Raw genomic sequence first — 27,683 nt, 5'->3', positions numbered from 1 at the left:
AATCTGGTACTATTGGTTGCATTTAAATCCATGGATATACAAACAGCAATCAGGAAGTATATGCATGCACATCATAATTAAACATTTCAAAGTTTAATTAATACAGAAAGAAACAAACTCTTTATAAACACAGATCACCAGCTTAAACACAGATGCATATACTCTGAGGGTAAGCAGAAGATTTATATATTTGTTTTTGTTTTTTGTTTTTTTTTTGCAACGGATGAAAAGAGAGAAGGAAATTCAGAGCATAGGGAGCCCTACTGGCAAGACAGACTAATTAATGCTCAAAGATTCTCAGATACAAAATATCTTACATCATCACCACATAGTATACTGCATAGTGATGAGTACATTTTCTTATCAAAGTCTACATAAAACCATACCCTGCAGGACTTTAATCAACAATTAATTGGATGTCAATGTTGGTTTCACTCTCTGACAGACCTGAAATACCCCCAAGAAGAAGACAAAAAAATGCTAATATATCTCTTAGGAGTAGTTTTGCTTCTCTTCATGTTTCCTTACTGCTTCTAACTTGATTATCACATCTCTTTTCCTTGGTTGTGTTTCCTTTATAACTATGCCTCATATTACTTTGGTATTTTTTCCTGTAATTGAGGAAATAATTTAGCTTTCCTCCTCTGGAATCTTCACATGATCAGAAAACTGTTTTACTACAGGACAGCTACATGTGTGAATGAATAAATGCTTTTGAAATAGTTCCCTACCACATACTAAAAGGAAGATGTATGAATAGAAATAAGAAGTGTTTAGGTAATTTTTAATTATTGAATTATCGTGTTCCTAATTTTTCAATACTCCTAATTTTGTCTTTTTTTTGTCTTTATTTTTTTAATATTACATTCAAAAAATATTAGGTCCCCATATACCCCCCACCCCCTTCACTCCACTTCTCTCCCCATAGCAACAATCTCCATCATCATGAGACATTCATTGGACTTGATGAATACTTCTCAGAGCACCGCTGCACCTCACGGTCAATGGTCCACATCATAGCCCACACTCTCCCACATTCCATCCAGTGGGCCATGGGAGGACATAAAGTGTCCGAAAACTGTCCTTGCAGCATCACCAGGACAACTTCGAGTCCCAAAAATGCCCCAGATCTCATCTCTTCCTCCCATTCCCCACACCCAGCATCCACCATGACCACTTTCTCTACACCAATGCCACATTTTCTTCGATTACTAATCACAATAGCACATGAATAGAATATCAGGTAAGTCCTCTCTAATCGATATTCTATTAGAGGAACTTGGAATGTCTTTTCTCTCTAGATTTTTATTTAACTTCCTTGGCATGTGTCTTAAACTTACAAAGTCAGATTTCCTCATGCATAAACTAGAGATAATAATAAATTTTATTCAGATGGATTCTGTTTGTTTTAAAAGATATGGTGGGCTTGTAGAATTTGGGCCCAGCCTTTTAATGTTTTGTCCTTAAGTGATTCTTTAGTCCTCTCTATATCCCATTTTTAAAGGCTATATAATCAATCAAGCTAAGTCATTGCTTGTCTGCTTAATTGTAGATTGGTTGTAAAACTCAAGAACTTCAGATCCACATACATCACTTATTTCTGAGTGATATTGCCAGTACCCTTGTACAGATTTACTTGGTTCTAATTCCTTAGAGGACAGGGTGAGCATTGGTTGAATAATTACTTTCACATTGAACAGAAGGATGTGAATGTAGCAGGGAACATTTCAGCCAAAGTGGTGTGTCATAGAAGAAGGCTGGAGTATAAAGGCCAAAATTTCACAGACATGCAAACCACATGCACTGACAGACTTGAGCCTGGTCTTGCAGGAGTGAAGACAGACAATTGCATGGAAATAGCCTGGAAAATTTGGATATAGGAGACTACAATGGTCCTGATGTCTAATCCCAGGATAGTGATGGTTCCCAGACCATATGATGTTGACCTTGATACTGATACAGGCCAGATGACCAAGACTTAGTCTGGATCACAGACAGTGATGTTTCCTATGAGTGCAATCAGGTACAAAATATTTACTTCTTTATACTTTTTGAATTTTATTTTGTTTTATGCATGAGATCTTCATATCTCCAAAGATGTTTGACAGGATTTGAGGCCATAGGCATTTTGAACTCTTTATTTGAATTGCTGATCACACACATGTACACATGCAAATACACACATTTGTTTAGGAGGTACTGACACTTTATGTATTTGCATATGTGTTTATTCTTTCAGCACATGTCAGTCAATGCAGATCATGCAAATTAATTACACCTTTCATTGCTTTTTCCTAACAGAATATTTTCTTTTTCATTTAGAGTAATGTTTCATTCTATTTTATTGCAGCTGAAATTTCCCATCAATCCTGTTTCTGGCATAATTTCCACTGGATCAGATTTCTAATCTGTTGATTTTTCACAGAGTACACAATGGGATTCATTAGAGGGGGAATGAGAAGGCAGATATCAGCAATAATGATTCTAATAACTATAGATACATTTTTGGTAAACCAATGGAGGACAGCCAAGATGATAATATATATATATAGATATGGACAGCATAGATGTGGCATGTGCAAGTGTTGATGAGGTAATGCCCAAAACAATTTGCAAAAACAGCATGTAGGACACAGAAATGCACAGGAAGACTAACAGACCTGTAAGAGTCACAAAAAATCTGTAGATTATATTGACCCTGTTGTCAGAACAGGCCAGTTTCATGACGTCCTGCTGCAGGCAGTAGGAGTGGCACAAAAGGCTTTTCCTGCAAATTTCAACCTCTTAAGAATAAAAGGGAAAGGGAGGGAAAATAACACACTTATTCCAGCCAGTGAAAGACCAATCTTAATGACTCTCGTACTGGTAAGGATAGAGGCATTGTTGTAGAAGTTGAGAGAAGTTTAATTATTTGTGTATAGAAAGGCCAGGGCTCAGGAATAATTTTGGGAAGAAAAAAGGATTTATTTATGACCGGCCAGGCTCAGAGCTTTTCATTCAAAAATCCGAGCCGCAAACAGGCTTTTGGAGTTCTTTTTATACAGAAGAAGGGCCAAATGGTTCTTTGTTTCAGTGCTCAATAAGCTTGAATTAACATATATCTTCCATATCCTAGGTGAGTTTTTAGCATGGACTTTATACATTCTAGATAAGCTTTAAGCACATTTTGGCTTGCATTTTCCCTGAATATTTAAAGTTTATAGAGTTTGCTTTGCTAAACTGTTTCTCCAGGCCTGGAGTCGTTGTTATGGTTACCAAGGGCAGGGCTGCAGTTGTCACTGTCCCAAAAACACAGCTCAAGTTATATATGAAGAAGATGAACAGCTCCCCTCCCCCACCCATAGCCTACATCAGTATATTCAAAAGGGTTATAGATGGCTATAAAATGATGAACAGATATGAAAAGAAGTACAAATGACTCCATAGATGAGAATATATGAATGAAAAACTCTTGTGCAAAGCTGATATTAGTGGAAATTCTTGTAGTATTGAATATGAAGACTCTTAGCATGATTGGAAGTTAGGGGATGGACAGACCCAGGTGAGAAAATGCTAACATGGACAGGAAATAATACATAGCCTTATGGGGAGAACTCTCTGTTTTGATGAAAAAGAGAATTTTCCCTAAGACGGAAAGGAGGTATATTAGGCAAATGGGGATGGAGATCCAAATGTGAGCTTGTTCCATCCCTGGAATCCCAGTCAGGAACAAGGTAGAGATTTCTACTTCAGAGATGTTGAAGACTCACACAGCAAGTATGTGAAGGAATCAAGAAGCGGGTATCAGCAGAGGCTTCCTGCAGTGGCATAAATGAATTCACTCAAATGAGTATGCTTTTTTCATTGAATTGATGGAAATCTTGATTCCAGCTCTTTCCTTATAATAATTCTTAATGCCTAAAACAAATATCTGGAAATAATCTCATTACCCATATTAATAAGATAGCAAGACAATGATGAAAATATTTTAAACATCACAGACAAATACAAATATTCCAAGTGATTTCCCTGGTCTTGACATAAGAAAGCAAATAGCAACTTTTTGAGCCTCTACTTTGTATAGCAGTTTTTTTTCTTAAGACAGTGATACTAAATTTGGGAATTCTATGAATTAGCATAGAATAGGATCAAATTAGGATCATCATGTATTATAATTAAAATTTCAGATATTAAATAATTTTAACCTTCAAAAACTTGCATCATTTAAAAATGTTGTTGGGAAGCATAGATATCTTCTCTGCAAAAGAATGAAGTTGGATGCAATATTATGTCAAAATATACAAAAGACCTAAATTTAAGAACTGTATTAATAAAACTCCTTAAAGATTTTAGAGAATGGATTCTTAGCTACAATACCAAATGAATAAGCAACAAGAAATACAAAAATAGAAAAGCTGGACTTAATCATATTTTTAATGAAACAGACAAAAACTTTGTGCTGCAAAAGACACCATCAAGAAACAAGTGAAAAGGCAACCCATAAAATGAAAGGAAGTATTTGTAAGTATATATATGTATATACATACACACATATACAAATATATATATATACAAATGCATCCAGAATATTGAATGAACACTTACAACTTAAAATGAATACGGAAAATAACTTCATACCATTAGTTATTAGGAAAATGCAAGTCAAACCAAACAGCAATAGTAATTCACGTGCATGCAATTGTGGGTGTTGGAAAAAAAATACCAGGGCAATAACAAATATTAACATGGACATGCAGAAATTTGAATCCATATTGATGATGGGTTTGTAAAGTGGTGCAGCCTCTTTGGAAAATAGTTTGGTAGTTGGTCAAGATTTTAAACATAGAACTTTCATATGACCAATAGATATGGTAATATTTATTCCAAAACAATTTACACCAATTGTTCAGACCAGCATTATTAATCATAGTTAAAATAAAAACAGCACATGTGCCCATCAAGTGATGAATGGTTAAGCAAACTATAGTATACACATGAGATGAAAAATTGTTTGGCAAGAAAAATACCTTACATAAGGACACGTGACCCAACATGAATGAACTTTTATAACATTATGCAAAGTAAAAAGCCAATTCCAAACACCGTATATTGGCTCATTTCACTGCACATAGGTTACTACCTCATTCTACCAGATTTTGGATCCTAAATCCAAGACTACAATTAGATTTGTGTTTTGAGGAAATAATACATCCCAGACTGCTAATGCTATTTTACAAACAGAATTTTTTAAGAAGGAGGAAAAGGGGAAAAGGAAACATTTAAATTAAGAGGATACCTTTTATCTTAACATTTTGCATAAACATGGGTTGGCTGATGTGTTGCATTTACAGAAAAACAATTTTATTGAAGATAAAATGCTAACATTCTTAAAACAATCCATTATATATATCATATCTGTTTTCTTTTTCCACCAATTCCTGATTACTAAAAAATTGACATTCTCCCATAAAGTGACAACCAGGTCACTTTTTCTGTATGCTACCTTGTTCCCTTCTCTTGATATCACATATGTTGTAAGAATCTTATAGATTCCTTTTGGATACAATCAGTACACAGTTTCTCTGTTGCAACTCTTTTTATGAACATTCCTATACTCCCACAATAACCTTTTACTCTCTTTCTCTATCCTGCACATATATACTTTGGTCTGCATCTTTCTCTCCCTCGTTTCCTTTTGCCTATCCCTAGGTTCACATTTCATAAACTTCAATAAATGTATGAGTTTTTTCCTGAACTGTTACTACTGAGTCTCTTGAGCTTTTTCATTGTGATCTCTGTGTTGAAATCCAACTGCACATACTGAACATTTTGTTCAATTTAGATTCCCATTTGAGTTACTATATGCAGCTTAGTGATAAACGTATCTACAGGAAAATGAAGTTTTGAACTGCAAGGATAGGAAATAATAAAAACACTAGCAGAGAATGTAGGGAAGTTCCTGGATGCAATTTTTAAAAAATTATATATGAGGGACTCACAACTTATCTAAATTCTCGGTCAAGGATTAACAGTTAGTGCCTTCTCATTGATAATATTGCTGCTTTTCTTCCTTGCTCCATTCTTATAGCAACCCACGTAAGACTTTTGACATACATGAACATATACAGAATGAATGAAGAATCAAAACCTAATCTAGGAAGCTTTTATCTTTAAATTAAATTAAATTAATATAACATCTACTGGATATCTTAAAAACTGAACTCATAAATAACTTTATTAGAATTATAAAGCTGCTTTTTTTAAAATCAGAAGAGGAATAATGAAAAGAAAATATTTTAACCATAAGCAGTAGCATACTGAGTTAGGGGATATTATATAGACAAAAACTTCTAGTGTTTGCCATTTTTTTTTCAATGATGTCCACTGGAAGGTCAGTGGACTTGCATGTCAGTACCCAGAAACAATTTAAACTATTATATACAGCAGAAACTCTACCACTCTGCAAGCCACTATGTCACCCAAGTTCCAGGTCCAAGATTCTGGTTTTGGATTTCTTTTGGTGCTTGATATGTCTTTATGGGCTTATATCTAATAGACGTCCATTGGTTGGCAGGGCTGTGGGTGTCTACCACTGCATTTACAGATAATACTGATCCTTTAAGGGAGTGGGACTCTGACATCCATCCAAAATTTTAGGTGATTACAGTTAAATAGAAAGTACGTGAATGCCTGCCTGAGATGACAGAAAGGCAAGTGGAAACGAGAACATCTGGAAACTCAAAAGTCAGTGGGTATGTTGTTAGACCCACATATTTAAGTAAAGAGAAAATGGAGGTGATATGCTGTCACCAGTGTTTCACTGATGTGTAAACCCACCAATTTATCCACACCTGCAGTGTCTATTCTTGTCTCTTAAAAGCTCTTCCTGTGTGTGAGGAAAGTCTGGGTATTCCAGTTCAACAGGCTCTTCTCAGAGGAAAAGGAAAAGCCCTATAGGGCAACCTTCAAAGGGGATGGAAGCCAATGATCCTCAACCACCCCCCTATGAATGTTCAGATTTAACCAATTTGGTGAACACCCCTTAAGCCTCCTCTCATCCCTCTTGCAGAGTTACAGTTTTCTCTTCCATTTTCACAGAAGAGTCTATGAATAGTCTTAGACTAATTGCATAGTGTTTTATAATTATGCATTCTTGTGTGTCTCCTCCACTAGATATAGCTTTCTTTTACTTACAGGTTTTCCTTTTATGAAGATATTTTTGAAATTTTAATTTCATTCCAGAATCTTCTAGGACCTGATTTTCAACTGAGGATGCACACTAGATATCAAGATATAGAGATGGAGCAGACATCACCAAATCAGGGTCCACAGGATGGAGGCAGAAAATATGGATTAGAGTGAATTTACTGGTATTCTACTATAGAACTGTTGTGACTAGTAATGGAAGAAACTGTACCATTGATCTGGAGAAAGCAGCCATGGTAGTTGCTGAGTGCAGGGAGAAGGAAGAAGAGATACTATGTGGGGGCATTTTCAGGACTTGGAGTTGTCCTAAATGATATTGTGGGGACAGATGCTGGGCATTGTATGTCCTGCCATAATGCACTTAATGTTCTGGGGAGAGTGTAAACTACAACGTAAACTACAATCCATGCCATGCAGCAGTGCTCCAAAATGTATTCACCAAATGCAATGAATATACCACAATGATGAAAGAGGTTGTTGATGTGGGAGGGGTGGGGGGGGGTGAGGGGTATATGGGAACCTCATATTTTTTAGTGTAACTTTTTTTTGTGATCTATGTATCTTAAAACAAGACAATCTAATAAAAAATATTTTAAAAAAAGAGTTTTATAAAATTTAAGATTCCCAGGTTCTAATCCTGATTCATAGAAATTCTTCACATGATATTTTTATATATTTTTGTAATTTCTTTCAATAATACATTTCACATACATTTATAATTTCTTATGTTTATTATATTATATATCAAAAATTTAAATTTTGTTAATATTTTTATTCATTTCTATGTTGCAGATGTCATATTCACTGTTGTTGAATATAGGTTTTATCATTATCCTTACAAATAATTTTTCTAATGAAATTTTTTAGAGAAAGTGTGGGTTTATACAATAACCATTAATAAAATTCAGCATTTCCATACATCATTCTATTATTAACAACTTGTATTAGTTTGGTACATTTATTACATTCATGACAGAAAAGTTTTATAATTGAACTGCTAACAACAGTCCATCATATACAATAGGATTCCTTGTTTTTTTCTACAGTCCCATTTTTAATTTTTATTCTAGTGATATACATGCAATCTAAATTTTTACCTTCTAAACACATTCATAAATATAATTCACACCTACTAATTACAGTCACAGTATTATGGTACCATCACCACCATCCACTACTAAAAGTTTACATCTCAAAAAGTAACTATGTTGAATTTAACTGTTAACTCCCTTTCCCTACACATTTCCCATCCAATGGTCACCTTGATTCTAGATTCTGACTCTGTAAGTTTGTTTATTTTAGTTGGTTCATATCAGTGAGATCATACAATATCTGTCCTTTTCTGTTTGACTTATTTTACTCAAGATGATGTCGTCAAGATTCATTCATGTTTTTGCAGGTATTACAACATCCTTCATTTATATGGCCGAATAGCATTCCATTGTACATTTATACCACATTTACCCATTCATAGGATAAATGACATATGGGTGGCTTCCATCTTCTGACAATTGTGAATAGTTTTGCTATGAGCATTGATGTGTAAATACCTTTTTGGTTCCCTTCTTTTAAGCCTTTAGGTATATAACTAAGAGTGGGATTGCTGGGTCAAATGGTAATTCTATACATATCTTTCTTAGGAATCACCAAACTCACTTCCACAGGGGCTATATCATTTTACTTTCCCACCAACAATGAGTGAGTATCCTTATCTTCTCCACATCCTCTCTATCCCTTCTAATTTTCTGTTCTTGTTTTAATAGTAGCCATTCTAGTGTATGGGTAATGGTATGTCATTGTGGTTTTGATTTGCATTTCCCTGTTAGCTAATAATATTGGGGATCTTTTCATGTACTTTATTTTCCTTTGTATATCTTATTTGGAGAAATGTTTATTCAAGTCTATTGCTCATTTTTTAAAAATCAGTTGCTTATCTTTCTAATTATTGATTTGTAGGATTCATTTATATAATCTGAATTGAAACCCTCATCAGATATGTGGTTTCCAAATATTCCCATTGTGTAGGTTTTCTTCTCACTTTCATGATGAAGTCCTTTGATATGCAAAATATTTTAATATTGATAATTAATATTTTTCTATTGTTGCTTGTGCTTTAGGTCTAAAGTTAAAAAAAAAAATGGCCTAACACAAGATATTGAACTTGCTTCCCTATCCCTTTTTCCAGGAATTTCATAATCCATGTCCTTATATGTATGTCTCTGATATATCTTTAGTTAATTTTTGTATATGGTGTGAGATAGGGTTCCACATTCATTCTTTTATAAATAGATATACAGTTCTCCCAGTATAATATGTTGAAGTGAATATTGTTTCCCAATTGAGAAACCTTGTCAAACTTGTCAAGAGTTAATTAGCCATAATTGTACAAATCCTGTGGTAGAAGATGAACCATGTTTAATAGGGCAAATAGAAGGATGTTTTCTCATGAAATATACAAAATTTATAATACTAATATGCCAAATTATTATATAAGTTAGAGTAAGTAGAAAAATTTTGATAATGCTTCTTCAAAGTTTATAAAAAAAGTTTCACAACAATGTAAGGTGTTGGTGGTGGGGTTATATAGGTGAACCGTGTAAGATAATTCAAGTTTGTTTTGTAAGCTCACAACTTTTTCTACACATTAATAATTTATGTACATTCATGTTTGAATGATATAAGTCAATATTTTTTCATGAAAAAATATCAGTTGGCTATAGATGTGAGCAGCTATTTCTGAACTCATAGTTAAATTCCATTTGTCTATATAACTATCCTTGTGCCAATATCATGTTGTTTTAAATCACTTTCTGATTTAAATTTTGATAATAAGTTTTAAATACATTTTAAATAATTTTAAAACGAGGAAATGTGAGTCCTCAAATTTGTTCTACTTTTTCAAGATGTTTTTGGCTATTCAGAGCCCCTTATACTTTCAAATAAATTTGACTGACTTTTCCATTTCTGCAAAGAAAATCATTGGCATTTTGATTGGGATTGTATCGAATCAGTACCTCCCGTTGGGAAGTGACATCTTAACAATATTTTGTCTTCCAAACCATGAGCATGGAATGTCCTTCCATTTGTTTCGGGTTTTATTGTTTCTTAAGCAATGTTTATAGTTTTCTGGGCATCAGTCTTTTATCTCCTTGGCTAGATTTTTTCCTGGATACTTGGTTATTTTAAATGGAGTTTTTCCCTAGATTTTTTCCTCTATTTGCAAAATTGCAAGTATGGAAACGCTACCTATTTTTGCATGCCAATCTTGTACCCCACCATATGGCTATTTTTTTTTTTCTTTTTCTTTTTTTAGCTCTAATAGTTTTGGTGTAGATTTTTAGGTACTTGTTATTGGTAGGATCATGTCATCTGTAAATAGTGGCAATTTTACTTATTCCTTTGTAATTTGGATGCCTTTTATTTCTCTTTCTTGTCTAATTATTCTGGCTAGAACTTCCAGTACAAAGTTGAGTCACAGTGATTGACATTGAGCATATTTGTTGTTCCACATCTTAAAGGGACATTTCAGAATTTCACCAATGAGTATGAAGTTAGTTCTGGGTTTTCATATATGCCTCTTTTTTTCTCTCTCTTTAGTTTTTTTTAAATATTTCGTTAAAAAAATATGAGGCCCGCATATACCCTCCACCCCCCTCACCCCATTTCTCCCACATCAACAACCTCTTTCATCATCGTGGGACATCCACTGCATTTGATGAATACATTTTGGAGCACTGCCACAGCACATGGACAATGGTTTACACTGTAGTTTACACTCTCCCCCAGTCTACCCAGTGGGCCATGGCAGGACATACAATGTCCAGCATCTGTCCTTGCAAGTCCTGAAAATGCCCCCATATCATATCTCTTCTTCCTTCTCTCTACCCTCAGCAGCTACCGTGGCCACTTTCTCCATATCAATGCTACAATTTCTTTCATTACTAATCACAATAGTTCCATAGTAGAATATCAGTAAGTCCACTCTCATCCATACTCTATTCCTCCACCCTTTGGACCCTGGGATGGTTATGTCCACTCCACCTCTCTATCAAGAGGGGTTTAGATTCCACATGGATGATGGATGCAATTCTCCTGCTTGCAGTTATAGGCACTCTTGTCTCCCTGGTGCGGTGGTTGACCTTCTTCTCCAACCTGTTAGCTGCCTGGGGTAAGTCCCATAAACCAGAGGGTAGGAGCTGCAAGTCTGCTGAGGCTCAGGATCTGGCTGTCACATGGACAGTCCAGAGATTCAGGTCTCCTGATTATATACCAACAGCAGTGTCAACCACAGGTCCAGTAAAAGTAATAGAAGAGGCATGTGTAGAAAGGTCGTATCTGAGTCCAACTTCTTCACACTCAAAAACACAACTCCAAAGTAGGGCCAACTGACATGGCACTCACCTCCAGAGCCATCTGCCATGACCATAGAACCTGTGGGTCTCTGTAGCCCTCAGGAGAGCCCGTACGTGGGCTTGAATCTACTTTGGCTATCTCTGGGATCCTGCTGAGGTGTGCATAAGCATGACCCCTCTGATGACCTCCTGACTATTTTGCGGAGACTCATAGTCATGTAAACTCATTTGTCCTTTCCATTTCACCCTTTTATTCAAGGTCAAAAAGCAGTTTTTAACACCTGGTATTGCATGTAGGCTGAGATATTCTGCTGGTCTGAGTTGACCCTTTTTATTCAAAGTCTTTTTCTAGTTACATCATCTGCTGATGCTTGGTAGTAATCCCTCTTATGTAATCCCTTAAATACCTTTAAATATGTTGAAGATGTTTCCTTCTATTCCTACATTTTCTAAGCATTTTGTATCAAGAATGGATTCTGGATTTTTAAAATGCATTTCTGAGGTAGCAGAGATGACCTTTTTTCTCCTTCATTACATTTGATTTTCCAAGAATTTCTCTCTTTCATCTAGGTTATCTAATTTGTTGACATATAGTTGTTCATATTAATCGTATCCTCATAATATATTCTTATGAAAATTTTCTTTCTGTGGGGTCAGTAGTAATGCCCCCTCTCTTTCCTGATTTTATTTATAATTCTCTATTTTTTGTGTTTGTCAGTCTAGCTAAAAGTATGCTAATTTTATTTATATTGTGTAATAACCAACTTTTAGTTTTATCAATGCTCTTTCTTGAGTTCTTGAACTCTATTTCATTGTTTCAGCTTTAAGAAAGTGCTAGGCTTTGATATATTGCTTTTTTATGGGAACATACTATAATCGTTTTTTATTTCCAGGATTTTGTGTAATTATTCATTATTTGGGATTTTCTGTGTTGACTGTTATGTCAAATGAGAATAAATTCTCTTTCCTTTTTTCCTTCCAATCTGTATATATTTTATTTAATTTTTTATTACACTAGCTAAACTTCCAGTAGGATATTGAATAGGAATATTGAATTGAGACACCCTTGTTTCTGATCTTTGGGAGAAAGGATTCAGATTTTCACAATTAAGTATAGCTGTAGAATTTTTCATGATGGTCTTAACCAAGTAATAGAAGTTCTCTTTATTCCTATTTTTTGACAGTTTTTACCATTAATACATGCTGGATTTTGTCAAATGCTTTTTTCTGCAGCTATTGATAAATTTCATTAATTGATTTTTAATACTGAACCAGCCTTACATAAATGGAGTAAATCCCACATGGTCATGGTGTATAATTCCTTTTATACAGTGTCAGATTTGAAATGCAAATATTTTGTTAACTATGTTTTCATTTATGTTCATGAGATATATTGTCTTCTAATGTCTTTATCTGGTTTTGATATTGGGGTGATTCTGGACTCACAGTACGAACTAGGATGAGTTTCCTTTATTCTGTCTTATGGAAAAGACTGTATATTGCTGATGCTATTTCTTTCTTGAAAGTTTAGTAGTATATACCAGTGAATCCATGTGGAACTGGTGTTTTCTTTTTTAGAACATCATTTATTATTGATAATATTCATCTAGTAGATATAGGTCTATTCATATGTCAATTGTCTATTTCAAGGAAATTACCTCTAATTTTTTTTCTGGGGAACTATGTATTTTTCCTTAACTTTAAAGAATAAATTCGCTTCATATAGAATTTTAGGTTAAAAGTTTTGCTTTGCTTTTTGCCATCTAATACTTAAATATTGCATTCCATTCTCATTGAATTTTATAGTTTAGGATGATACATCTGATATAATACTTGTCCTTGTGTTCCTATGGGCAAGGTTTTGTTTTTTTTTTATTTCCTTCTTTGGTTTGGTTTTTCTCCTGACTATTGTCAAGATTTTTCTTTGTCTTTGGAAATCTGATGTTTGAATATGAGATGCCTACATGAAGATATTTTGGAATTTACTCTGCTTGGTATTATCTGAGCTTCTCTGATCTATTGCTTGGTGCATTGCATTAATTTGGAAAATGTTCAGCCGTTATTCCTTCAAAAATTTCTTCTCTTTCATTATCTTTTTCGTCTACCTCCAGAATATCAAATTGTCCAAACAACTGAATATTCTCCACCTCACTTTTCATTCATTTTTTCCCTTTGCATTTCAGTTTAGAAAGAATCTATTGATGTATTTTCAAACTCATGGATTCTTTCCTTGGATGTATCCAGTATACTAATGAAACCATCAACAACCTTCTTCATTTATGATACAGTGTTTTTTAATCTCTCTTATTTCTTTTGGATTCTTTCTTAGTATTTTCATCTTTCTATAAAAATTACCCACCTCGTTGTACATAAGGTCTTCCATATCCATAAGAATCCTTACCACCTTAATCATATTATTTAATATTCCAGGTCCAATAATTTAAAATCTTTCTCATATATGCATCTATTTTTTGATGCTTAATTATTGATTTGGCCTCTCTACTATGCTTAGTCCTTACCCCATGGATAATGGGTTTGTGGTTAGGTGGAAAAATTACATAGGTGTTGACTACAAGGATATGGACAAACGGAAATATTTTTAACAAATCAAATAGTGAGGAAGTATAAGATTGGAGAGTATACAGAAAATGAGCATGACTCTAGCATGGGAGACACAAGTGCTCACTGCTTTGTGATGGAAATCATGGGATTTAAGGTAGTTTAAAGCCACAGGAGAATACAATAGTACCAGGAAAAGGACAAGAAGGGAAGCAACTGAAAGCCTATATATGGAATCATCTCGAATCTTGTCAGAGGCCAACTTAGTATGTTCACATTCTCAGAGTAGGTGTGTGAAATCCTGTGGGACTGAAATAATGGTAGTACTCATTTTCATGACTAAAGACTAGAACCTGCATTAAAATAAAATATAAAAGCTACAAAAATGTATAATGGTTAGGACAAACATTATAATTCACTAAAGCAGAGAAAGACATTTAAATACCTACAGACAGTCACACTGTTATATATATATACATATAAAAACTCAGTCAGATAAAAAAAAACTATATCCGTATAATGATACAGTGTTTCAAATACCTTAAGCATGTTTCATTTGATACTGATTTTCACATGAATTTAAATTCAAAAAAGTCATCCTAAATCCTCTTTACATTCCTGTTAAATCGTTCAGCAAATGTTTACAGATAAATACCAACAAGCAAATCTTAAATCAAGAGTGGAACGCAGAGACTGAATAAACAGAGAACAAGTTCAGTGCCAAAACATTTCTTATCAGAGCAATATGTATTTTTTGCCATTTGGATTGTGATGGAACATCAGCCAATTAGGAAACTTGAAGTTTTTCCCCTATATACTGAATATGAGAACATCCCCAAAACAATAGTTAGAGGAATTCAAATCAAGTTATTTGATGGAGGTAAATCTTCCATGGATCTAGCTATCCCAGGTCAGGATGAAATTATGAAGCCTTTATCCTTACTTTGAGGATTACCCATCCAGAGAATTTTACACCATGTTCTTATAATGCTCTTGTAACATTGAAAATCATGGAAAACATTGAGTTAGGAAGGAAAGGAGAGAAAAGGGGAAGATGTATGGGAGGCTGAATGAAAATTATGAAAGAGGGAAAGGATGAAGGAATGATCAATGAAAAATAGTTCAGCCCCTCATTGACTATAGAGAATTTAGAGAAAATATAATTTCTCATTTATGATAATTCTATTTTAGGTAAGATCTTTTGGATGACTGGTAATCTGGCTAACAAGCCTCCTCTAACCACAGGAGTGTATGCTAAAGACATGTCTCCAGGTTTCTTAGTTTTCTGCTTGCCTCCCTTTATTTCTATTTTGTGAGCCTATTCTCAAGTTTTCTACTTTTGTAAATGGCTACCATCTTCAATACCCTGCAGTTAGAGAACAGGAATCACTAAATATTAAAACAATTTTGGGATTACTCTTCTACAATATTTTTAATTGCATACTGTATATATTTGCATACATCCAGTAAGCAAAATATACTTTAATAATCATAACATATAAGAGAGTAGTTATTGCTTTTATTATAATTATTACATCACAATTTTCTCATATTTAACTAACACTTTAATAAAGATGTAACTATTCAAACATGATTTTTATATAGATCCTAATTTTCAATCTACCAAATTATAAAATATAAGCATGATTTCTCTAAAAAGTAGTTTAATATAGTTGCCAAGATAGTAGATTTTATACCAGAGTTCTAGATTCAAACCCCAGACTCTTTAACTGACTTTTCAATTTTTGGCATTATATTCATCCTTTCTTGATCCCAGTCTCCTCACGAGTATTCTAAGATAAATAATAATTGGAAGGAGTTTATATCCAGAACAATAAGTTAAATTATATGAGTTATTTGAGGTATCAAAATGTATAAAGTAAACAGTATCTTTTTATCTTTTATTCTTCATTCTACATTGGTCTTACTTCTTTTAAATATGAAGGTTCTCTGAATTTTATCTCCAAACATGGACTCAGGTTTGACCCTCCTATCCATAGTCCCTACTATTGGATTCACTCGTTTCTAAATAATTTTTCATGGCCTTGTTAAGAGTGTATTAATTCTGGTCCTCTGAGAAACAGAGTCAGCAGATGTAATATACATGCAAGAGATTTGTTGTGGAAACACCTGTGAAGAATCAAAAGGCTTAGAGGAGGAGTAAGCAGGTAGAGCCTTCAGATTTTCATGAATGTAAGTCACCTGTCTAAGGGGAGAAATAGAAGGAAGGAAAAGTCTGGAATAACCTCAAATCACACTGCATGTATAAAAAAGACAACGAGAGCACTGGGAGACCTTTGGAGTGACATTGCCAATTACTGGAATACCATCTTATGCAGAAGTGACTCAGCCCTGGTACCTCTACCATGCCCAGTCATCCACTGTGAGCAGCCATGCAAAGAGTGGACTGGTATAAATGCCAGAGTGAATCCAATGGGTGCTAGCTGCAGGATGACAATCAGCTATGTTCCTGCAGCAAGCTTTTTTGAATAAGTTTCTCTGAGGGACGTCTTCATTGCTGCCACTATAAATACTCTGCATCTAACCTCAACAATTAACACAATTCTCCACTGTTATTTTTCAGGGTTATTTTCAGACATGTAAATTTATTTATAAGATTTTATACATAAATTTCTTGCTGTTCTACTTAATAAAGACTAATCTCCTATGACTATGATAATATCTTTCTGTGTTCTTTATGTAACACTTTTACCATACTTCAGGTGTTTCCTCTGTTACCATGCTCTTTCACACAGAAACACTGTCTCTCTAGATGTCTAACACCTATTATTTCAATTTGTCAAACTCTTAGCCTTCCTAGAACTTTAGAATGTTATTTGTATTACTGTTTCTTTAACTACCAAGTTTCCTTGTATTTTGTTATTTATGATGGTGATGGAGAATCATGCATTGGTAAGATTATAAATAAGCACAAAGTCAAAGTACAGATACTTGAGATCATTTGTTTCTGATAAAGCCCAATTTTATTTTTGTTACAGAAGGTAGGCATCTTCATCACTTGTAAGCAGAGTGAAATCACTTTGTAGGATTTATTTTTTTTCATTAGAACTAATACTTTCACTAGAGATTTCCAACATAACAGAAGGCCAAGTCTGAATGATTTCCTCCAACAAAAATAAATACAGAAATGGAAAAACTTTGAAGAATAATCATCTCAGAGAACTGGAAAATGAGCGAAGCAGACAAAAAATTTTCAGTGATTACTTGTGGAAATTTGCTACTGCACTGGGTACTTCTGGCTTCCTTTCCCATGACAATTCAATTCCCAGCTGAGCTGGGACCCAAAGGATTGTAAGGCAGAGGTGGTGGACTCAGTTCCATGCAGGTGGAAAATACAACAGCTACTTATGAGGGAGATTTTGGAAATGAGAGAGGCATAGAAAAGCAGAGATAATAAACTCCACATACCTTCAACTGACTGATAAGCTACCAGGCCTGTGAAGACTTGGAAATTTGAGCCCAAACTCATATAAACCTTAACCAGCACATACTGAAAGCCTTACTGGCCAGAGATGTCTGAGCAGGCATATGCCAATTAACTACTGACAACTAAACCACACCGGTACTGGAAAGATCCTTAGGAATCCAGCCTTATAAAATAAATGAGAGAGTAAGTAACTGTATACCATGGGAAAGACATATTTTACAGTTTGAGTCTAGACAAGTTCAGTACCTACAGGCAACAAAGGCACAACCCTTAGAAGATCAAAGCAGCATCCACATGTGGGAGGAGTGGGGGGTGGGAACGGTGGGGTTGAATGGGACTTCATATTTTTTGAATGTAATATTTTTAAAAAATGAATAAAAAAAATAAAAATAAAAATAAACAGCACCCACAATTGCTGCATTGAATCATTTACAACTTCTACTTTTCAAGCAAAATTGCTAGAGATAAGAGTTTCACTTCAATTTAGATGGTTCAAAGTTGGAAGAGAACATCACTTGCCACTTAACCCCGAGAGAAAAAAGCCTCATAATATTTAAAACCATAACTTTGCTTGAATCCACTAAAGAACTAAGGTTATAAGTAAAGGACACAGGTACTATTTTATACTTTATAAAATAAACTGGTTTAAAGTTAACAATAGTTAAACTTTGTGCTAAAATTACAAAGTTATGGAAAACATCCTAAAAGAAAACCTGTCAAATTAAAATTTTATAACCAATGAAAATATTCATTTCCAGCCTGTAATAGAGAAAGTACTTCAGACAAAATAATACTAGGAAGAAATGTGGATCTACACAAAGAATGCCTGAAAGAAAAAGAGTAACATAGTATTGTGGAATCTATAACACATATTGAATTGAAATACTTAAAAGCAATAGCACAGAAGATGAGAGGGAGAAAATGCCTGCATGCACTTATAGAAGATAGAATGTGATTAATGATGTATATTTTAAAACAAAGAAGACATAAAAAAATAGAGCATGAGAAAATCATGGAAATAATGTTAAATATTAGGAATAATTTCAACAAAACATGATAAAGACTTCTATACTGAAAACCACACGCAAAAATTCTATTAGAAATTACTGAAGGCCTAAAAATGGTAATATTTCATTTTCATGGATTATAAAACTCAACATTGTTAAGATGTTTGCTATTCCAAATTGATAGTAGATTTAAGGCAAATTTAACTGAACCCCCTGCAGAATTCTTTTGTTGTGAAAACTGACAAGAGTTTTCCAAAATTTCTATGAAAATCTTTGGGTCTATGCTCAAATTTGTAGAAAGGAGAAAAAGTGTCACTCCCAACCATTAAAAAATGAATTAAATGACTACCCAATCACTACATTCTTGACCTCATTACCTACTGACCCAAATTGTAAGGAGTTATGTTGATGAAGAAAACGATTAGGACATCAAGTGCAGCAGAGATAGGACTATGCAGTTTATCTCTGCTATATGACTCAGATTTGGTTCTTGTACCTTTTCTGAACTGGTCAATTTCAATCAAGTTTTGGAATTTATGCCACTAGACTTGTTCATAATACTCCCTTTTCTCCATTTCATGTCTGTGGACCTGTCATGATCACACCTCTTTCATTCTTGATAATATGTTTGTTTTGTTGATATTGTTAGTTTTAATGGTTCCGTTTATGGTATGATTCATTAGATGCTTTAAAACACTTATAAAATAATATGTATTCTGGTTTCTAATTTAATACACCAAGAGCTTGGAATTCATCCCTCCCATTCTAATAACAAGACAAAAGCTGAAAAGCCAAAAATCTATCTCTGAACAAGAAGTAATTCATCAATTGCAATGAATTAAAAAACTTTTTCCCTGTTACCACGTGCCAGTTGCCCAGAGAAAGGCATGTCTCAGGCAAGGAGTGTTCAGCATCGGAAGCAACCCCAGAGGAAGCTGGCAGCTGCAGGCTGTCTGCTGACTACACTCCCACAGTTAGACAGCAACTCAATAAAAATCTGCAATGTGCAGGTGTTGGAAGGGGAAATACGAGGGGGAGTGCCTGTAGTTTTATTCACTAACCACTATAGACATTGTGTTTGGGGTCCACAAGCTTTCTAAGAATTAATAAAATACTTAAGGGAAGTGGAAAACAAACAAACAAAAAACAACAACAACTTTTTTTAGAGACTGGAAACACAAATCACCCACTGGAAAGAAATAGTCTCATTACATATGTCTAACAAAGGATATATTAAAAACTCCTAGAAATCAGTATGTAAAATGTAATGATAATGGACAGAGAACATGAAATAGAAATATTCAAGTTGCATTGAATATTGCATTGAAGAAAGTACAAATGATTATCACAGTGATATACTATAACAAACATACCATTTAGAATTGCTAATTTAAATTTTTTTTTTTAAATCCAAAATTTTAAATGACTGGAACTATCAAATTTTTCTTGTTTTCGTAAAATCTGGTATAATTATTTTGCTAAAAAAAATTTAGTATTGTTTACTATATTTAAATGTATGTCTAACTTATGAAAAAAATTCCACTTCTAGAGAAATTAGCTCATATTCAGCCAAAATATATCTCTAAGAACGCCTGTACGACTTTGTTCATAACAGCAACAAATTGGAAACAACTGCAATAGAATGGGTTACATATATTTTTGTATTCTGATTCAATTGAGTTGCATGTTACCTGAGCACCAAAACTTTTCACAATTCCCAAGGATTCTACTGCATTACCACGATTGAGAAGAAATGCTTTGCCTGGGCCTTATATAGGTGCTACCAATAAAGATGGACTATACATGAATACTTGTCTTACTTCTTAAGCATTCTAATAATTTACTATTTCCATGATGGTTCTCTATCCGTACAAATTATGTTGGTCCCTAACCTCTCATGCAATACAATCATATGTGAATGTTCTAAGGATTTCCAATAAAATTCAGTCAGACTACCATTTGAGTTGACTTCTTATATATCCTTTAATAAGCATTTTTTAAATAATGATCTTGATATTTACTTCTTGTTATTTTGCTATCTTTCACAGTTCTGGTAGACAACTGTTGGTCTCCTTGTATGCATATTTTATGCATCAATTTTTGTTTTTTTTTAATTCCTTTCCATTACCATTCCTAAAGTCCTTCTAGGATAAGAATCTTCTTTTTTGTGTGTTCTATTTACAGTGGTTAAGCTAGTGCCATAAGTATTGGTAGATGACCAAGTTTTGCCAATCACATTAAGTTCATATCTTTAATAATTGGCTTTGGTCTAAGGACATTAAGTAAGCTGCATTATCAGTCATTTCCTTAGAACTCTACATGGTGTGGATATTAAAATCCTTTCTATGTTAGTTGAGCTATTTTAATGCCACCACTGCCTGTTACTCCAACTTCCTCAAGGAGATCATTTAGCTTTTTCAGAGCACTGAAAGAAGCAGAGAAGAGAGGCTAAGGGTATGAGAGCTGGTGATGTTCACAACTTTCCAGTATTTTCAGATGCTATAGTTCCACAGTTATTTGCAACCTTTTCTCCACATTTGTGATCCATTATTGCATCCTACCTAAGAATATTTTAATTGCCAAAAATAATTTATTTTAGTTTTATGTCACCTGCAATAGAAGGCATACCTTGCTAATATAAGATTTTATAGTTTCAGGGATGGGTGTAGATCAAAGATATCAGGACTTATTATAAATATATGTAAATTCATTTGGGGAATCTTTAGTAAGGGATTGAATGGATCCTATATCTACAATGAATTACCCATTATTTTAAAATTTTAAATCCTATTTTTGCTCGCTTTTGTTTCCATTTCCTTCCCAAGTAAGTAATTTGTAGGATAAGTAAACTGAACATTAATTGGGCTTATCAGATATAGTCTCATTCATTCATTTTAAAAACACATACAAACCTTCTAAATTAAAAAAAAAATACTTAGATCACATAAACATTACATAAAAAATGTAGGGGATTGCCATATGTCCCAAACCCTGTCCTTCCCACACCTTCTCACATTAACAACATCCTTCACTAGTGAGGTACATTTGGTACAATTGATGAAAACATTTTAGAGCATTGCCACGAAAAGCGTGGATTATAGTTTGTATTGAAGTTTACATTCTTCTTTGCACAATTTTTGTAAGTTATGACAAGATACATAATGGCCTGTATCTGTTTTTGCAGTGTCAATCAAGAAAACTCCCATGTCCCAAGAATGTCCCCATAATACACCTATTTTTCCTCTCCCTTCCCTCAGAAGCTCCATTGGCCACTGCCTCTATATCAATGATAAAAATTTTTTTCTTTTCTAGAATTACAATAAGTCTGTACTAGAATACCAGTAAGTCTACTATAGTCCATCATTCAATCCCCAATTCTGAGTATTCTGTGATGGTGATGCCCACTCTGCCTCTAACTGAAAGGTGGCTTAGATCTCATTGGGCAGATGGAAGGGACTATCTTGCTTGAAGTAGCAGACTCTCTCTGTTCCTTCGGATGATTGTTGTCCATCATCATTTCCTTGTTAGTTGCCCTGTGTGAGCCGGAAGAACTGGAGTAGGTGTTGCAATTCTGTTGAGATTCAGGGCCCAGCTGGTACATGGACAGCCCAAAGATTGAAGTCTCTTGTTCACATACCTACCAACTCTAGTACTGACTCTAGGTTCAAATAGAAGAGGCAGAAGAGCCATACATAGGGAAACCACACCTGAGTTCAACTCTGTCACACTGTGGAGCGTAAATTCCAAAGTAGGGCCCACTGGCAGGGCGCCAAATCCTGAGCTGTCTGCCCTACCTATAGTTTGGGGTAAAGTGGTGCAGTTGGATTGGGCTATTCATGGAACTGGGAGAAGGGTTCCACGAAGGAGCAGGTGAACTCATTCATTATTTACATATATTGATATTACAATTTATTTGTATGTTCAAAATTGGCTAAATCACTATGCATTTAACAAAAACGTGAGCAATTGTTATGTTCTAGTAGTTTTGTTGGGCATTGAAAAAGATAGAAGTGAATAGCTATTTCTTAAATCAGTTACAAATGGGTGAGGGCCAGATATAGATGAAAAAGGAATAATAGTGTTTTTAAGGCTATGACCGTAGCAACTAGAATGTGTTATACAGCTTGAATGAGCAAAGTTAAGATAAGATGCATAGAGAACAAGGGAATTAATGAATATATTGCAAACAATTATAAATAATATTAACAAAATTTGCTTTTTAAAAATTTTTGCATTTTATTTTAAGGGTTTTATGAATGGGAGCTTCGAATCTCCAATAACGTTTCAGAAGACCTGAGAACAGAGGTGATTTTAATAATTTATTTTAATTGCTGATGACACACATACACATGCACAGGCACATACTAAACACACTTGGTGTTTAGGAGATACAGAATCTGTGTGTGTGTCTGAATATGTATTCATTCTTTCAGCTCAGGTCAGTCACAGCTGAATATGCCAGAGTTGATTACACTTTCAAATATTCACCCAATTGAACATCTTCTTTTTCCTATAGGGTAATACATTTCAAATTACTGTAAGGAGAATTTGAATTATGTTGTTATGGATGGAGGAGATAGTGTGACATTGCTGTTTGTACAGAGAAGTAAGAGTGAGCAAAAAGTTTCAAAAATGGTTATAAGCATATTATAAGCTATGCCTAACTCCCAAGGTATCTAGTTCAGCTAGAATGTTGTTTCTGGTTAATTATGTCAATATCCTGGAAACGTTTTGTCCGGCCTGTGATAAGTAGTGTTTCTTTGTGTTCCGTCCGTATTCCTCCATTCTCATTCTTGGATCCCTATATTTGTTCAGAATTTGCCTACCAAACTGGTCTTTCATTGCAGCTGAAATCTCCCACCAAGCTGTTTCACACATAATTTCCCCAGGATTAGAATTCTAATCTGCTGACTCTTCACAGAGTACACAATGGGATTCATTAGAGGAGGGACCAGAAGGAAGATATCAGCAATGATGATTCTAATAACTATAGAGGCATTTTTGGCATATCGATGGAGAGCAGCCAAGGTGATAATGGGTATAAAGAAGATGAGGACAGCACAGATGTGGGATGTGCAAGTGTTGAGGACCTTTAGGCGACCCTTGTGTGAGGTAATGCCCAGAACAATTTTCAGAATCAGCATGTAGGACACAGAAATGCACATGAAGACTAACATACCTGTAAGAGCCACAAAAAGCCCATAGATTATATTGACCCTGTTGTCAGAACAGGCCAGTTTCATGACGTCCTGGTGGAGGCAGTAGGAGTGGGACAATAGGCTTTTCTTGCAAAATTTCAACCTCTTTAGAATAAAGGGGAAAGGGAGGACAAATAACACACTTATTCCAGTCACTGAAAGACCAATCCTAATGACTCTGGCACCAGTAAGGATAGAGGTGTACCTCAAAGGGTTATAGATGGCTATAAAGCGATCAACAGACATGATGAGAAGTACTAATGACTCCATAGATGAGAATCCATGAATGAAAAACTCTTGAGCAAAGCAAGCATTGGAAGAAATTCCTGTGGCATTGAATAAGAAGATTCCCAGCATGGTTGGAAGGGAGGAGATTGAGAGCCCCAGGTCAGAAAATGCCAGCATGGATAGGAAATAATACATAGGTTCATGGAGAATGCTCTCTGTTTTGATGAGAAAGAGGATGGTGCAGTTCCCCAAGATGGCAAGGAGGTACATGAGGCAAATAGGGATGGAGAGCCAAATGTGAACTTGCTCCATCCCTGGGATCCCTATCAGGAAGAAGGTAGAGATTTCTGCTTCAGAAGTGTTGAAGCCTGACATAGCAATTATGTGAGTGAATCAGGATGTGGGAATCAGCAGTATTTTACTGCAGTGGCATAAACAAGTTAGCTCAATGAGTATGATTTTTCTAACTCATTCTTTAGCTTTCTGGTTATTACACTTTATAACTTCAAAACCAGCTAATATCACTATTTTTTTTATAAAATCGATGAACAATTACTTTATTTTAGGAGTTTTGTTTGGTGTTGAAAAGATAGAAGTGAATCCTCATGCTTAAATAAATTACACACCATTGCTGAAGATAGACAATAAAGAAATATTCTTATTCAAGTCTATAACAATGACAATTAGAAGATATTATACAGATGTGAATGAGAAACAGCTATGAAAATATATATACAAAAGGAGGGAATTTCTGAATTTTTTGCAGTATATAATTCTTAGGACTAAAACAAAATATCAAGACATAATCTTAAGGCCCATAATATTAGGGTGAGCAGTGAGATTAGAAAATATATTAATTTTCATATGTAATCCTCAAAAACCAAATATATATATTCCATATGTATTCCCTGACCTCAGCATACAGAAAGCAAGCACCAAATGTCTCAATGTCTATTTGTCTTAAAATAATGATACCCAATAAACTGGAATTCTGTGAATTAGCATAGAGTAGGATCAAATTAAGGTCACCACTTACTACAATTGAAATTGGAGTTATTAAAAACTTTAACCTTTAAGAAACTGCATTTCTTTAAAAATAAATCATGCTCAGACAACTGGACCATAAGCCAAAAATGAAATGGGCCCATAATTTACATCATAAACAAATATTATCTTAAAATAAATCAGAAATAATATTTTAAAAATCTTTAAAGAGGTTAGAAAAAATATTTGTAGAAATAATACCAAAAAATAAACAATAAGGAATACAAACAGGAAAGCTCAACTGTCAAATCTAAAGAAACAAACAAAAAGTAATAAAAATCTTTGTGCTACAAATGGTAACATTAAGAAAGAAATCAAAAGAGAACCCACAATATAAGATAAAATGTTTCAAAATTACTTATCTAGAGTTGTAACCAAAATATTTAAAGAACACATTCAACTTAAAATGAACATAAAAAATAAACTCAAATCATTAATTATTAGGAGAAGGCAATTCAAACTACACAAAAATATTATTTCACACTCATTGAATTGAGGATATTAAAAATAAACAGACAATAACAAATATAAGCAAAGCTGAGAAGAAATTTGAATGCAAATTGCGATGTTTTTCTAAAATGGTGTAGCCACTTTGGAAAACAATTTAGTAGTTGGTCAAAGTTTTAAACATAGAGTTTCCATATGCAAAACAGATATGGAAACGTATTCACAAATAACTTATACTCAATGGTTCATGTAAGCATTATTGATAATAGTTGAAAATAAAAACAGCACAAATGTCCATCTAATGATGAAAGATTATAAAAAAGAAACTGTGATATTCATATAGGATGAAATATTGTTTGGAAAGAAAAGTGAGTGAAATAAAGACACATGATACAGCAATGATAGTTTACAAGTGGAATAAACAAAGGGAGGAAAAAGGAAAAAGGAAATATTTAAAGTAAGATAGGTACATTTTATATAACCATGGGATGACCGATGTTTTGTGTTGGTATATAGCAATTTTATTGAGGATAACTTGTTCACACTATAGAAACAATCCATTAGAATTCCTTCGGGGTGGAATTGAAAACTACACATACATGATATGTATCTACCATATGTGTTTTGTTTTTCTATCAATTCTTGATTACCATACAATTGACATTCTCCCATATTGTGGCAACCAGGTCATTTTTCAGTATGCTGCCTTGTTCTCTTCGTTTGACTCTTCTTGTTCTCACATATGTTGCAAGAGGCTTAAGATTCTTTTTGGATAGAATCAGTGTACAGCTTCTCTATTGTTGACCCCCTTTTCTAAATGTTCTTATTCTTCCCCAGTACTTGTTATTTTCCTTGTTTTTCTTGAACATATATTTTTGGACTGCATCTTTCTTTTCCCTGTATCCTTTTTCTTATCAGAAATCTCACATTGATAAACTGTAGTGTATGAATGAGTTGTGCTACTCCTAAGGCCATTTCTTTTAGGAATTTGAATTGTGATCTCTGGATTGAACTCCACCTCTAAGGATTAAATCCTTTGTTCCATTTGGCTTCCCTTTCCAGGTTGTCTGTATGCAGTTTGGTGATAAGCATATGTACTAAAAAAATGAAGTTTTAAAATAGAGAGACAATAAATAATTGAAAAACTCCTAGAGAATACATGTAGAATTCCTGGATGCAATTTTTTAAAGAAAGAAATAGAAACTTTACAAGCAATTGAAGAAATGGCTCTTTACTGCAAGTTTAAAAAGCAGTCACCACTAATACCAAAGGAAGTTACATGTGTACAGAGGTATTACTAAATACCTCCATGCGGTGCCAGATTTGTCTTCCCCAAATGCTACTTTTATCATTCAGTCTTTTCTTAATAAAGCTCAAAAAAATACCCTACACTTCAACACTGTAATTAACATGCAACCCTATACTCCACCCTGTCAGACTGTACAAACTTCGAGGCTTTAAAAAGTCCTTACTCCCCCATTAATTCTTCTCTTTCCACCAGGCAAGTCTATTGGCATCTATCAAGCTTCTTGCTTCTATCTAATGATTCAGAGGATAATCTGAAATTAAGGTTGAAGTATTCAAAGTGAAGAAGTAGCTTGTGTTCTTTTTAAGGAAATATGATTTAAAATATAATTATAAATTACTTTCCTTTAATATTTGGGAAGTTAGGGCAGAATTCGACACTTCTAATTTTACAAAACTTGAGCAATAATTGTTTCCATTGACAGGGATGCCATATTTTGTTTGGTTATTTGTCTTTTTACCCTGACTACTTGGTGAAAACAAATTAATTCTCAAATTCTTGGTCAAGGATTAACATGCTCAGTGCATAGTGCCTTCCCATTGATATTGCTGCTTTGCTTCTTCACTCCAGCCTCATAATAACCCTTATAAGCTCTATTGTTTTGACATAGTGATGATACATGGATTAATAAAAAGTCATGAACTAATCTAGGAGGGCTCTAACTGTATATAAAATTCTTACAAAAACCACCTGATAAGTTAAAAGCTATGAACTAATGAATAACTTTTTATTAGAATCTTGAGGTTGCTTTCGCTTTTTTTGTCAAAAAAAGAATAATTTAAAGCAAGATTTTAACTTAAGAAGTAGACTATTGAGTTGGGACAGATTATACTGAAAATACTCCTAGTGGTTGCCATTGTTTTCTTAACAAAGCCCTATGGAAGATCAGTGGTTTTATGTATAAGAACC

At 34.1% G+C, this 27,683-nt stretch overlaps 1 protein-coding gene across 1 annotated transcript; it reads right to left on the bottom strand.

Annotated features, from left to right (window-relative positions):
- Nucleotides 1-23,258: 23,258 nt before the first annotated feature.
- On the bottom strand, nt 23,259-24,352 carry LOC101424714 (olfactory receptor 51A4-like). Its single transcript, XM_004469989.3, is given in 2 exon segments — nt 23,259-23,416; nt 23,419-24,352. Coding segments are annotated over 2 exon segments (1,092 nt in total).
- Nucleotides 24,353-27,683: the final 3,331 nt, after the last annotated feature.

Source organism: Dasypus novemcinctus, chromosome 10 (assembly GCF_030445035.2).
Source record: "Dasypus novemcinctus isolate mDasNov1 chromosome 10, mDasNov1.1.hap2, whole genome shotgun sequence".
Taxonomy (NCBI): Eukaryota; Metazoa; Chordata; class Mammalia; order Cingulata; family Dasypodidae; genus Dasypus; species Dasypus novemcinctus.
The sequence above is the reverse complement of the archived record's forward strand: the minus strand, read 5'-3'. Positions and strand labels throughout refer to the sequence as shown.